The 15,995-nt window shown below is 21.6% G+C and overlaps 4 protein-coding genes across 5 annotated transcripts; 3 read left to right on the forward strand and 1 right to left on the reverse strand.

Moving 5' to 3' along the window:
- Positions 1–2,688: 2,688 nt before the first annotated feature.
- Pmi (Transmembrane protein Pmi) lies at positions 2,689–4,319 on the forward strand. The gene is made up of 3 exons (XM_011504183.1): positions 2,689–2,818; positions 3,356–3,573; positions 3,633–4,319. The coding sequence occupies exons 1-3, from the start codon at positions 2,796–2,798 to the stop codon at positions 3,917–3,919; spliced, it is 528 nt and encodes a 175-aa protein (XP_011502485.1). The 5' UTR covers positions 2,689–2,795; the 3' UTR covers positions 3,920–4,319.
- A 2,355-nt stretch (positions 4,320–6,674) lies between these two features.
- On the reverse strand, positions 6,675–7,977 carry LOC105365902 (dehydrogenase/reductase SDR family protein 7-like). 2 transcript variants are annotated; one of them, XM_011504185.1, is made up of 5 exons: positions 7,795–7,977; positions 7,568–7,711; positions 7,377–7,500; positions 6,972–7,217; positions 6,675–6,903 (listed from the first exon to the last, which is right to left on the reverse strand). In XM_011504185.1, the coding sequence occupies exons 1-5, from the start codon at positions 7,933–7,935 to the stop codon at positions 6,716–6,718; spliced, it is 843 nt and encodes a 280-aa protein (XP_011502487.1). In that variant the 5' UTR covers positions 7,936–7,977; the 3' UTR covers positions 6,675–6,715. The 2 variants fall into 2 exon arrangements, with proteins under 2 accessions (XP_011502487.1, XP_011502486.1); XM_011504184.1 differs by having other exon boundaries at positions 7,281–7,500.
- Positions 7,978–10,763: 2,786 nt separating this feature from the next.
- LOC105365903 (zinc finger protein 569) lies at positions 10,764–13,671 on the forward strand. Its single transcript, XM_011504187.1, has 2 exons — positions 10,764–10,884; positions 11,021–13,671. The coding sequence occupies exons 1-2, from the start codon at positions 10,827–10,829 to the stop codon at positions 13,654–13,656; spliced, it is 2,694 nt and encodes an 897-aa protein (XP_011502489.1). The 5' UTR covers positions 10,764–10,826; the 3' UTR covers positions 13,657–13,671.
- Positions 13,672–14,480: 809 nt separating this feature from the next.
- LOC105365906 (peptidyl-prolyl cis-trans isomerase H) lies at positions 14,481–15,145 on the forward strand. Its single transcript, XM_011504191.1, has one exon. The coding sequence runs from the start codon at positions 14,541–14,543 to the stop codon at positions 15,090–15,092; it is 552 nt and encodes a 183-aa protein (XP_011502493.1). The 5' UTR covers positions 14,481–14,540; the 3' UTR covers positions 15,093–15,145.
- Positions 15,146–15,995: the final 850 nt, after the last annotated feature.

Consider the following 15,995-nt stretch of genomic DNA (forward strand, 5'->3'; position numbering starts at 1 on the left):
TTCACTAAATTTAGTGGAGGTAAATTTATTATAAAGTTTGCGCTTAATAGTAACTATATAAATTTGTTAAACTCTATGTAGTTTGTGCTATCGTTTTTCAATTCTGAAAATGAGAAAATGCTAATAATAAATTATTTACCGTAGGTAACACATAATAAAAAATTCGTAATTACAGTAAAAAAATAAAAGTAAAAACTGAAGAGAACGGGAAACATAAAGAACTACAAAGAAAGTAAGTAAAAATGCCAAGGAAGATCAAGGCGAAATACTACAAGAAAATTGTCTAATATAGATGATATTGCCATCTGTATTTTAAATTTTAAATTTTTAGCAATGGTTTCAAGGTCAATTTATTAATTGTATTAAATATTTACAAAGAATTATTGAAATTTTTATTTATTATAATTTTAGTTGATTTATCTAAGAATCATACTATATTTATTTATTTTAACTATTTTAAACAGTGTACATTATATTATTAAAAAAATGTGGTAACATTAATATTAATAGTATTAATATTTTATGTACAAAAGTTAAAAAGTCATTCTGTAATTTATATAATTAATTTTTTTATTTATACGATAAAGATTTTTACGATTTTAAATAAAGTTTAAATAAAATTTTAATTACTTGAAATAACTAATTCCTATTTTAATAATAAAATTTTTTTTTTTTAATTTTGTCTGATAAATAGAAAATTCTTTTTAGTATTACAATAAGATTATCTCATACATTTACTATTTTAAGTATATGAAAATTTTCAATAAACTTCAATGTATAATGTAGAAATATAAATCCACTGTATCTAAATTGAATGTAGATTTGTTTAATTGTTATTAATGCATAAGTTTTACAATATTTTTAAATTGTTCATGAATCTAATAGAGCTATATGTTTATATTTTTTACATATAAATTCAAATATGCATGCGTATTTATACGTTAGTTAATACGTATTTTGTATTTTTGTTTTCTGAAAAATTTATGGACAAATCAATATTCAAGAAATCGTATAATATACAATTATAGTGTTGATTAGATACTATTTATATATATACTAATTAATTAGCGTTTCTAAGTAATCTATACAAGACTTATTTATAAAGAATTACAAATTTTATTTGATGTTCTTTAATTTATTATAATGTATATATAAAAATTCTTAAATACACTTGTTGATTTATTGAATTGTATAAAACTATCAACATTATTAAATTTTCATTAAATAAATCTTTTAGCTGAAATCTAAAACAATAGATTTTAACTTATAAATTATTTTACAGATGGTTAATTCATAAATGATATCAAATAAATTGAATACATTAACTAAAATAGAAAATTTCGACATCTACAAAATTTAACTTAATCAATTACATAATTGTTTAAATATAAGTATTTGAAAAATTTTAATGGTTTAATTTCCAACATAAATTTAAATAATTTCAATAATATGACAGTTACAAAGTGAACTCGACATTTAAAATGGTTTATAAATATATATAAATAAATATATTATTAAATTAGTAAATAATTGAAATTATTTTTATTATTATAAATATTTAATGCTATAAATACATAAATTATAAAAAACTAATCTAATATATGAAACTTCTATAAAACAATTATTAGAATAATATTTTATTTGAATTAATATAACACCTCATAATTTGTTCATAAAAATAGATAAATAAAAAATGAGTTAATTTTGATATTTTACTTAAATTACTTTTGTTCATTCATATGACGTATCATTAAAATCATTAATGTCATATAATTTTTTATTTTTCAGTTTACACGATCATTATTTTATTAAAAACTTGTTAATATTAAAAAACTTGTGTGTTTAATTTATAAAGAGATATTTCGGTCTAACCCAAACGCAATAATTGTTTATATAATTAATTTTTATTCATTTTTTTTATAATTGTTTATTATTTTATTATTAATATACTAATATTTATTTGATAAATTACTATTATATGTAAATAAGTAATTTATGTTAATGTAAATTACATTTTATGTTTAGTGACACTTAGTAAAAGTTATAGTTCAGCATGTATAAAAATTGCTATGATATAAAAGAAAGTAACACATAACGTTATACATATAATGTCAGCATAAATTATATGAAAAAAATCTATTATTTAAAATATATAGTATTTAATAAAATAAATTTTAAATTAAAAGAAAATTTGACTAATTTAATATTTTATGTTGAAAAAAAATTTTTTAGAAAAAAATTTTATGTAAAATAATCCCCTAAGTTATTTGAAAAATATGCATAAAAATTTATTCTACTGTCATGACGGAAAATCGGAATATTTTAATCTGATAATATTATTAATTTTTTTGATAAGATGATAATATTTATATTATGAAAAAATATTAATAGTTTCAAAATTAATTACAGCTATTACTTTGTGAAAATAAGTTATTTCAAATAAAGTTCCACTTATTACGTTATGTGATATTATATGTAGTTTATTGCATAAAAAAATATTCTTTTATTATATTATACTTTTACTTAGTATTTTGTAAGTTCATACTATATAATATATATAAAATAAAAAATATGTCTGTTTAATGATATTTTTTTAGAATCTGATGTTGAATAATATATTATAATTCAAACAATAAAAAATGCTTAAACAGAAATTAATACTACGTATATCAGATAACAATATAAAAAATTTTTATCAGCTGATCTTTACATCCGGTTCATGTATTTCTAAGTTTAGTTTTTCCATCCGGTTCGCGGGAATCTTTATTTTAGTATTTAATCGGCTGATCGAAAAAATGGTAGATGAAGCAAGTGACAGGTTTGTTTAGATAAAAATGTTTTTTGATTGTATTTAATTATGCTTCAAAATTTATCATTTTCAAGTAAAATTGAAGAAATATATTAATTTAACCTTAAAAAAATGTATAAAGTAAATATTTCATTAATCAAATTTAATCTTCTGATTTAAAATCAAAATATATAATTTTAATGTATTTCAAACGGTTTTATAAAATTTAAGATTATTTAGTGTAACATTAGAAAAAATTATGTTAAATATTTTTTTAAATCGAATTAATTAGTTTCCATATTAATTAGTTATCTGATATTAATATAATTCTCTATAAGTATTTCTTAAGATTACAATAATTAATTAAAATTAAAATTTAATAGTGTATTTTTTATTTTCTTTAAAATATTAAATTATTAATTTTAATGAGTATCTTATATAACGTTTAACAGAAAGAAACTATTGTGGACACAGTAAACTACTATACATAATTTTTTATTTAATTAGTCTTTTATTTAATATAGTTTTAATATGATTATATTTATTTTAATTAAACAATTTGTTTAGTGAAAACTCTAAGAAAGTTGCTATCATCCGTGAAGTATATGATGGAGAAAATGCTCATGAAAGTTTTGAGTATGAACTTGAAAGGGCTCTTGAATCAGAATGTCAATTAATTGTTATAGAACCATCTAAATTAGGAGATGAAACTTCTAGATGGATTTCAGTTGGAAATTGTCTTCATAAAACTTCAGCATTATCTGGTTTAGTTGCAATTATTACAGGTAGATAATTTTTTTACAACTAAATTTAAAAAACTTTTATTCATTTAATTCTTTCATAGGAATTATATGGAGCGATCGACCTTATATCTGTGGTCCTTTTGGATTTACAGCTGCAATATCTTGTGGTTTATATACTGTATCATGGCAATTTGATCCATGTTGTCAATATCAAGTAGAAACAGATACTAGTAAATTACCTCATGTTGAGGTACTTGCTGTTCTAGGACCTTCATCACCTACTTTTCTTGTTAAAAAAGATGATACCAGACGAAGGATGTTACATACTACAATAACTACTTTAGCTCTTAGCATCAGTGCTTGGAGGATATATCAAGCCTTTAAATGAAAAAATTGATATTTAATATTGAGTTACAAAATTGAAAGGCTTAAAGGTAGGCCTTAGTGGAGAATTGTATGTGATTGTAGACCAACGTAGACTACAACTATAAGAATTAGGAAAAATACAGTTATGTTCTGATATTATAAATATAATTCATGGGAGATGTACAGAATATTTATGTCAATGACACATAACAGTGTCCCATCTTAAATTAAAAATAAATGGATTTTTTATTTTTTGTAATATTCATGTGTGATTACAGCTTTTTATGGTGTGAAGTTAATATAAGTGGTGTATATGTAATTATGTATAATTAAATTAGTAAAGGATTAGATTTTAAAGTATGTATTTTTAAACTATAAAAAAACTGGAATACACTGTTTATAACAAGAGTTATATTAAGAAAATTTTGTCCAAATTCATTCACCTTACAATTTATAGCTTTACCATCAAATATTTGCATTAATTGAAAGTTAAATTTCAAATTGATTCATTACATAAATAATTATTCATTTATTACACTTTATGAATTTATTATACAGATACAGCGTATACTTTTTAATTGTCAGTTTCCTTAAAATGAACGTGTCATAATTTTTCCTGTAATTTAAGAATCCTTTACCTTCTATCACAAGATATAATAAACCTTATATTTTTAAGTTTAAAGTAAATATACTTAAAAAATACTAGTAATTTGAAGTAATTTGAAATTAGATATATGGGATTGTAAATATAACACTTTAAAGAGAACATTAATTTTGTATTCTTCCTAGCTCTTGTTAAAATACATAATAATTGAATGAAATTTAAAGAAATATTAAACAAAAATCAATATGATATTTCATTAAATTTACTTATCTTGAAATATTTCTTTTTTAAAAATTCGTTTAAATTATAATTAATTAATTATAAAAATTAGTATAATTCACATAAAAGTTAACTTTTTCTATAAACTTAAGTTGTGTAAACATATAAAAAAATTATTTTATAGCTGAGTGTCAAGTAAAGATGATAAGTATTTATCAATTCACTAAGAATTTTATCCAAGTTTTATTTTATAAATAAAATAAAATTTTTATATTAAACTAAGTTTTTAATGAATTAATGTATAATTGTAACATTTTAAAAAATTTTATAATTATATAATTTAGATAATATTTAGTCATAAAATAAAAATTGAATCTTGTATGCAATATTATACTTTCATAGACAAAATGCAAATTATTTAATTAAGTAAACTAAATCAATTTTTCAAAAATACAAATGCATACATTGATAAGATGGAGTAAAAATGTAAGCATTTACGAAAGTGTTTAATTGTCTAATAAAGAAAACTAAACTAAATACATTACCATAAACTTAAGAAACAAAGTTTAGTTGGAACTCAATAATATATTAGTTTTAGAAAAATAATGAATATAATAATTTGGATGGATTATTAGTATTAATTTTAATACAGTAAATGAATGAATTAAAATAAATAATTGTGATTTAATAATAGATTAGTAGAATCATTATGTATATTAAAATGTTGATATTAAGCATAAATAAATGTATGAATGATATTATTTAAATACATGTTTGATAATAAATTCAACAACATTAATATTTTTTTGTAATGTTTTATTTTTAAGGAAGTTATATGCTATAAATTATACTTCTAATTTATAATAACTTGCATTGAAGTTAATCATTAAGCAGTTTTTGTAAATAATTAGTCAACATAATTTTTAATTTTTTTTAAATTTTAAATATTTTCTATAAAATTTCAGTTTTTGTATTAAGTAAATTGTTGAAAATCAAAACTTTACTATTATTGTATCGAAGTGTAATATGATATATTAGTATTTGCTTAATATATTTCAAAAGTATATTTTTTAAATATAATACAAAACTATTTTTTTTATTATAGAAAGCATTTATTAGTTAAATTAACTTAATTCAATAACATTATATTACACAAAAATTTTATTATAATATAGAAAATTTTTGTTATGAAAAACTTAGTTCAATAAAAAAATGTTCATTAATATATATATTTTTTATTAAATATTTATATAATATATATAGAAAATATCATTGTTATCCGTTTAATTATAATTTTATCATTCATATATACGAAAAGATAATCAAATATAAATTTTGAATATATTTTTCAATTATTAATTTTAGCTAAAATAAAGAAACTTTATTGATGTCTTTAACATTTTTATTACCTATCATTTCATATTTTTGATGTAAACAATTTTTAAGGATTCATAATTAAATTTTATTTAATAGTTGATGCTTGTTTATAAATTATTGTATGTAAAATATATGTTTTTAAGTAATTGATTATATTTTAATAAGATATATATATTACTACAATTTTTTCATTTCTAAATTTATTAACTTTTTTATCTTGTATTTTTAAGATATAGAAATAATTTTCTTCATAAAAACAATTTAAAATTAAATTTATTTCTTTTTAAAGGGTACAAGGAAATATTTTGTATAATTAAGTAAGAAATTATCTATATTGTGAAATGTAAACAGTGTAAACACCTTAAATTAAAAAGGTAAAAGTAATATTAGAATATTTAATAATATAATATCTTAAATAATAATAATATAAGAAATACAAGATTATTAATAATATTAATAATAATGTTTTAACAAATTTTTATTTTAATTAAAGTATTTTAATTTTATATATTTACACAAATTTGATTAACAAATTTTTTATAACTAATATAAATAAAAAATTTTATTTAATATTGTATTTACATGAAAAATTACTCTTTTTTGATATTATTTATTATTTCATAGTGTTTTAGCATGTGGTTTAATAAGCCAAAAGTAAATAGAAGGTAGTAAAACTCGTAATGAAATAGCAATCTTTTGTGTGAAAGTAGCTATTGTGACTTCTTTATCACCCCTTAGTATGCTTTCTAATATTTTGTCGGCCACATATTTGGCTGAGTACCCATTTTTAGTTGTTTTATCCATAACTAAATAAATGTAATACCATAAATCAATATATCAATTAGCATCAAAAACCAGTGTACTAGTTACTTACTTCCGTATTTATCACCAGTTCCTGTTAATGCATTTAATGACAAAGCAGTATAAATATATCCAGCACTAATAACAGTTATTTTAATATTTTTTGTAGAAAGTTCTGCTCTTGCTGAATCACACCATGCTTGTAAAGCATGTTTTGAAGCAGTGTATGCTGATCTAAATGGGATGGCTATTTTACCTTGTACACTACTTGTACATACAATATGACCAAATTTTTGTTTTATCATATATGGTAAAACAGCTATGAAATGAACAAAGATACAAATTATAATTGTATTTTTAAATTATTAATAAAATGAAATACCTTTAGCCAAAGCAATTTGACTGAAGTAATTTATTAACATTACTTTTATATCAACATCAACTTTAGTATCAATAACTTCTCCTCTGTATGATATACCTGCATTATTAATTAAAATATCTATTCTTCCATAAATTTTTGAAACTTTTGCTACTTCACTTGTTAAAGTATTGATTTCAGTCAAATCTAAGGGAAAAACAACTGGTATGTGTGTTGAAACTGTCTAAGAATTTATTTTATTTTATTTTTGTAGCTTATTTAAAGATTCTATTTGTTAATTTAGCACTTACATGATGTGTATTTAATAATGTATCTTTTACTCTTAGTAATTCCTGATTTCTTCTTGATATTAAAATTAATTTACAACCACAACTATAAAATACATGAGCCAATGCTTCACCCAAACCTGAACTAGCACCAGTTATTATAACAACCTATAAATTATATATTTGTCCAAATTATGTAATTATATAATAATTATAAAAGAAAATTATAAAAGAAATTTAATTCATTTTACTTTTCCATAAAGAGAAGTTCTTCTCTTTTTATACATGATGATATTAGTGAAATTATAAATAAACCAAAGAAAAATGATAGCTGTACCAAACATTGTTATCCACCAAATCATATGCCATCCTATTAAATTGTTTTGTTTCATTTTTCTATCTTTTGCTTATAAAAGATAAAAACTGAATTTGAACGTTTTACTAAATAATGAAGATAATAATATTACCAATGTTATTTTGTTATGAATAAAAATTTATGTAATAAAATTGTTTTGCAATTAACTAAATACCAATTTAAAATATGTAATTTTATATGTATTTAAAGTTATAAATCTAATTATGTATTTGCTTTTAATTAATACGTAACGATAACAATTAGTATGCTTTCATGAAATATTAAAAACAAGATCTTATAACTAAATATGTTGATAGCGACAATGTTTAATGTTTAGAGTATATATTAAATAATTGTTTTACTCGTGCAGTTATCGCCATTTGTATAATAAAGTTCATCTCTGATTGGTGCTGATACATGTACGAATTACAAATAAATTTACTAGTGAATTCAAAGTGAAGTATCGAGATATTTAATCTAACAAAGAAATTAATCAACAAATAGAATTTTATTTTTATTATTTATAAATTTTGCATTGAATAAAATAACTAATAAAAATTGAATAAAGTATATGACAGTAATACTAAAAATACAAAATTTAATTTATTCAAATATTTTACACAAATAATATTAGATTACTATTTATATTTTACCTGAAGTTTATATCCAAAACACCAATAAACTGAAGATGATCGAATGAAGTGTATTCTATTTATGGCTTTATTATTACTGTAAGTAAAATAGGATATTTTATTAATTTATTGAATATCATATCATGATCTCATAAATCTTTTTGTTGAATCATAATCATAATCACAATCATAATCAATATGAATAACTGTATTACATTTACATTTGGTTGATAATTGTATTTTAGAAATCGTGATATTTAACCGTTCATTTGTGCAAATAAAATCTAAAATTACTTTCTTGAATTGATAATATTGTTTCTGAAACTAGTTGAATTAATGTAGAAATAAATATTCAAAGAATTTCGTCATAAATAATAGCATTATAATATTTCAAGTAGTTTTACATGTGATTTTACTATTAGATTTTTTAACATTATGTTTATTTAAGACTTATAACAATAATAAAAAATACATTATCTATAATATTAATTATTAAAAATATAATAAAATATATAATTTTTAATCTTTTCAAAATAAATTTAATCTATTGCCAATTAAAAGGTCAAAAATTTGTCTTTAATAAATTACAATATAACAACAGCGCACATAATATTTACACGTATATGATTTCCATAGGTGAAATTTGATTTAGTAGATTGGTACAACGAATCATTCATTTTCCAAACAATTTAAAATAAGATGTCAGAATTCATTATTAAATTGTTTTTAATATCTTCAATTGTTCTTTCTTGTAAGGTGAGATATCAATTAATGTAAAATAGAGATTTCTTGAAAAATCAGCATTTTTAGGTTTCCTAAATATTTTTATATATAAAAAAAAAAGTAATTATTGTTTTAAGATTTAATTAACGATAAGGGTGCAGAAATTAACTCGTTTATAAGATTTATCATTTTCATCAATGAGTTTAATTTTTGTTGGAACGATAATTAGTTTTAATTTACTTTGATAAATAGGATTTATATACAATTCTTTTGTTATTAAATTATTTGTTTAAAAATATTTTTGAAATTTTATTGCAAAATAAAGTTACTTAAAATTGCACAAAATTTAAAATGAGAACGATATTTTGTTGAACTACTTAAAATAGATGTGCCTATAAGGATTATCTTTTTTTTAAAACTACTTTTAGTTGAACAGTGGTTAAGTTGTACGAATCACTAGTATTGATAAATGATTTTTGTATATAATTGAACACATTATGCTTTCAATATTAATTCAATCTTGTGCTTTCAATATGATAATCTAATTGTTTAGAATCGATGCAAAAGAATTCATAAAATAATGAAATTTTTATTAAGTCTAAATATAAATAACATATAATAATAATGCTTACAAAGTATATAATTGCTCGATTATAATAATTGTGAAAACTCTCTAATTCGTGTTTTTTAAGTTTTAAATAGTGAAATTAGGAACATACTTAAAAAGTTTCATTATTGTTACATCTCCTATTGTTACTATAAGAGTTTATGAAAAGTATTTGCATATATTCGGGGTGAGTTACAATATTTGAAAAGCAGTTTAAATCGATGATTTTTCATTTGAAATATCACTTTTATATTTTTATATGCCTTTTATAATTAATATAATAAAAATTTTAAATAAATGCGCCTATGTCAACCAATCATCATAGCACATCAATGCGCAGAAATCACATTTCCGACTCGCAGCATACGGCTATTAATATAAAATAAAAATAACTGGAATAAAATGTTTCTAACTTCAGTTCATACCAAAAATCAAAGCATTTAATAGAAAGTACATAGAAACATATATTATTGTGTAGTAATTACCGTGTAATAATAGTAGCATTAAAATTGAACCCCCTTTTTTTTATCTAACAGTATAAAGTACTTTAGTATTTTATTAATTTATATACTATAAAAGATTTATAAAATATTTTATTTTACAGACATGTCAAAAAACAAATATTGTACATAGATACAAAGTTATATCTTTAATAATTTTGAAATATCTTTGTAGACTTCATATAATTTTGTTTATATAAAATAAATAGTAAATAACGATTAAATCATAATTTTGAAAATTTAATGATTAACAGAACCTTTAGTTTATTTGATTATTTTTTAATCTTAAAATATCTATTAAAAAATATAAATTTCAGTAATGGAAATCATAAATTTTGTTCTTAAAAATTATTTGTACATAGATAGTTTCTAATTTAAATTAAAACTAGGTGAATATCTCAGTTTTATGTTATATATGATATGTATTGTGTTATGTTATAACAAAGATTTCCATTATTAAGTCGATATGGAGACAAATGAAAATGAGCGGTATGTTTCATTTTCTTTAAACAGTGTACATGAAGGTATTAAGTATTTTTCAATTAAATTATTTTTCTATATATTTATATAATTACATAAGTAATAATTATATTTTTGTCTTGATTTATATTGTCAACTTTATAAACATTTTTTAAATTATTTCAATTTGTAAATGTTTAGGTGTTCAAGATAATATTTCTCATGAAGAGATATGTGAACCAATTAATGATTGTGTCCTACAAGATAGTATAAATGAGGTTTCAATTGATGATATAAATCATGATATTACAGAAACTGAAGTTGCGGTAGAAATTTTAACAGAAAATTCTGGAGATGAAGAGGAAAATTCAGTTGTATATCCTATTTATATTAAAAAGGAATCTTCACAATTATTTACAACTGGAGATGAGTCAATGGCTGTTGAAGCCTTGCGTCAATTAGGTGGAATGTATCCTTGCTTTGAAAACAAAAAAGTTACATGTCCTCATTGTACTAATATATTCAATGAAACAGAAATACTTAAGCATCAGAGTATATGTCCATTTGACAAACATATCTGTAATATATGTGGTGAAAAGTTTGAAAGAAAAATTGATTTAAACAACCATTTAGTGTGTCATCAGGTTGATCGGCCGCATGCTTGTAGAACATGTGGAAATTTATTTCGTTCTAAACCTAATTTACAAACTCACATGGTTGAAGTTCATCAAGTTTCACGACCTCACAAATGTACTGTTTGTGGAGCAGATTTTCAAAGACCATCAAGTTTGTCTAATCATATGAAAATTCATAGTTATGTAGCTGGAAGAGCATTGATGCAAGGAAATAATATAATAAATTGTCAAACATTAAAAAATATTTCTAATTCACAACAGTCATCAATTTTAACATCTGTTCAAACAATACAAAATTTTGATATACCTCAAGTACAATGGACCATACAAACATATGATCAAAGCAATGTTGATGGTCTTACTAGTCATTCTGACAAAATAGACACTTTACAAGAGTTTACGGTATTACCTAATGGAGAAGTTGCACAATTAGAATATAATTCCCAAAATACTATAAATGATCAAATATGTCAAGAATATAACTTAACTTTAAATTCGTTTAATAATTCTGATACTTTGTCAAAAGTAGAAGCAATTAATTTGAATAACCAGGCTAAAAGAACTTATATTGAAGTAGATGTACAAGAAAACAGAGGATATATTTGTAACCAATGTGGTGTTACCTTTGCACGTGCATCATCTTTATTTTTACATGAAAAAACACATACAAAAAGTGATTGGGCTACTCCAGTTGAGTGTGAATATTGTGATAAACAATTTCAAGATTCTAATTTTTTAATTACTCACCAAGCATCCTGCACCAAAAAATTACTCCAAAATAATACAGAGTCTACTACCACTAATGCAAAGTGGGGTAAACATGCTTGTTCAGAATGTGGTAAAAAATTTACAACAAAACAAAAAATGTTTAGGCATCAATGGATTCATAGAAAAAAGACTCATTCCTGTGAAATTTGCGGATCACAATTTGAAAAGCAATCTGAACTTGATGAACATCGATTATCTGCACATCCAGGGGATTCACCATTTACTTGTAATGAATGTGGTAAAAGTTTTGTATCGCGTCAAGGACTCTGGGAACATGGTAGAACTCATGCAGGAAGTCCAGCTTACTTTCATTGTGATACTTGTTCAAAAACTTTTTCTTCTAGACAAGGATATTTAATACATCATCGTACACATACAGGAGAACGTCCTTATGGTTGTAAATTTTGTTGGAAAGCTTTTCGTGATGGAGGTACTTTAAGAAAGCATGAACGAATACATACAGGAGAAAGGCCTCATGTCTGTCCATTATGCACAAGAGCGTTTAATCAAAAAGTAGTTTTACGTGAACATGTTCGATGGGTACATGCTGCTGGAAAAAATGAAACTGAAATTTCTGGACCTCCATTTTCATGTCCTTTATGTGCTACGTTAACTCAAGATCGAGATGAATTATGTGCTCATATTGTCAAACATTCTGATCAAATGATAGCCGAAGCTAAAGCTAAAAGTAACAATGTAATTATAAAAGCAAAACCATTGAAAAAGAAAGGAAAAGTATTAGATAAACCAAAAGCATATAATTTAAAAGCAAGAAGTCAAATGATTTCTGATATAGACCCTAATAAAACTTTATTTAATATTACAGAACAAGTAAAAAATTCATCGGAAATACAAAATACTTATTTAATCTTAAAAAATGATTATAATAATGTTTCTCAAATAGATAGACCGAATAAATCTGTTGATGTAATATCAATTGATAAATCTAATATTAATGATAAAAAAAATCAAGAAAGAACAGTTGATATTATAAATAAAGAAGCTAATATTAATACAATGCATATAATACCATTTACATCTGATGAAACAATTCATCTTATTGCTACTCATAAGCAAACTAGTACTTTACATTTTATATCAAAACAAAACGAAAACTTACCTGTTTTAGCAATTCCTAATTCTCAAAATAATGAAAGTTTTTCAGGTCAAATATCAGAAATTAATGACCCTGAATCATTAATGAAGTTGGTTACAAATAATTGTCCAATACACGATGATGCATTTGAAGAAACTGATAATTCAAAAACTATGATAATCAAGTCTGCTTCTATCCAATCTCCCAATATTAGGTATAAGCAAATTGTAAATAAAGAAAATAATCATACTGAAAGTGAAGAATTAATATGTGGTATTTGTGGAAATGATTTTGATAACAAGAATGTATTAATGGACCATGTAAAATTTCATATATAAACAATTTTGATAAATAATAGCTTTCATTATATTATTAATTTTATAAAATATTTATTACATTCAGTAAGTGTTTTGGTTATTAAATTTATTGTTACATTGATGTGAGAAAATATTTTGTTTTTCATGTTTTATATTAAATACGATTTCACTATATAATGAAATAGATTCTAAATTTTGTAACCAAACTATTACAATTACATTTTTTATTTTTAGTAATTCTAATTTAATTAGTTAAAATACATTTTATTGTAATAGCAAAGATATTTATAATATTATTTGCTTATCAATTAATAATAGTAATATCAAATTAATTTATAAAAAAGCATTTAAATAAACTTGATTAGTCAATTGATAGCTATTAGCTACTAAGTCTGTAATACCGATTGTAGTTAAATGTTATACGTTTTTTGAGAGCCACATGCATTGCCATAAACAATTATAATTTGATAACGGGTTTATATACATTTAATATTTACAGTATTCTATTTTTAAAAAAAATAGTGTCACTTTATTTACAGATTTGAAGTGGGAATTTATTAAGTATTAATTTTAATTAAGGTTAGTCTTTTACCATTAATTTTAGTTACTATTAATGTATTAAACTAAATTATTTATTGATAAATTTAAAAATAGTAAATATTGATATTTTTAATCATATTTTAAATTATAACCGAACCTGACACGATTATGTCATTAGCCAAATTTTATTACTCACGTTAGTATTAGGTTATTTTTGAAAAAATATTTGGTTTTGCGTTTGTGTAGTACTTGATAGTAATCTAGGTTATCATATATATACAAAGAATATTTTCTCATTTATTATATTAAGGTATAATACAATTTTTAATAGTTTAATTATATAATTCTTAAAATTAAATTTGAAAATGCCTACTTGGAGCCAAATTCAAACTCAGCTTCGAAATCCAAGTAATTCAGTAGTTTTTTTTGATATATCTGTGGGTACAACTGAAATTGGAAGAATGATTTTTGAACTTTTTGAAGATGTGTGTCCAAAAACTTCTGAGAATTTTCGACAATTTTGCACGGGTGAATACAGAAAAGATGGTGTACCATTAGGGTTTAAAGGTGCTATTTTTCATAGAGTTATCAAAGATTTTATGATTCAAAGTGGAGATTTTGTCAATGGAGATGGTACTGGTGTAATAAGCATATATGGTGGAACATTTTCTGATGAAAATTTCCAATTAAAGCATGATTCTCCAGGTTTACTTTCAATGGCTAATAGTGGCAAAGATACAAATGGATGTCAATTTTTTATTACTTGTGCTAAATGTAACTTTTTAGATGGTAAACATGTTGTTTTCGGTAGAGTTATTGATGGACTTTTAGTAATGAGAAAAATAGAGAATGTTCCTACAGGACCTAATAACAAACCTAAAATACCAGTTACTATAGCTCTCTGTGGACAAATGTAACATTGGCAATAATTGTATGGACAATAGAGTAATAAATGAATTATAAAATTAAAATGGATAAATATATTTTAATTTATTATAGCATAAAATATATAGATTTTTTTAATATAAATGAAAATTGTTTATAAATTATAAATTGTAATAAGGAATAAAAGACAATTATGTATATAACTTTTATGATAGATAATTGAATGATAATCATTTCAGAGGATTAAAAATTTTAATATCATTTAAAAAATGAATTATGAAATTTTAATTGTAAAATTTTTTAAAATAATTCAGGCATTTATTTCATAACTTATTTAGTATTTTTTGAGCATTTAAATAATTAATAATAAGAATTTTAATTTTTAATTATTATAATGTTAATAATATATTAATTTTGTTTATACTATTAATGTTATATTACAAATATTGCATTTTTTATTTTCTTATTAAATAATCACTAAGTTTATGAAAATAATATTACTATTATAAAAATTGGTTAACATATTTGTAAATTATCTGAAATATTAATAATTAGAGTAAAAAAGTTAATAAATTAATAGATATTTGTATAATCTATATCAGATCTATGCTAGTAATTCTTTGTATCTTTCTATTTTTAAATGAAGAGTATCAACAATATTATGTGCAGGGGATGACTTTGTTCTTATTATTAGTTTATGGCTTTGAAATTATATTTTTTTTTAGATCAAAAATAAAATTTATTTCTATTTACATGAGCTTTGTCTATTTAGACTATGAATAAATTAAAAATTAAATGATTGTTGAAAATCTAATTCACATTTTTTCCCATTGTATATTTGATTTATCTTGACTCATACGTTACAATGGTTTTAATCAAATATTTATTATTAATATTAATCTACTTTTAACAAATCTTAACAAGAAATAAATAAT

Source organism: Ceratosolen solmsi, unplaced genomic scaffold (genome assembly GCF_000503995.2).
Source record: "Ceratosolen solmsi marchali unplaced genomic scaffold, CerSol_1.0 scaffold19, whole genome shotgun sequence".
Lineage (NCBI taxonomy): Eukaryota > Metazoa > Arthropoda > Insecta > Hymenoptera > Agaonidae > Ceratosolen > Ceratosolen solmsi.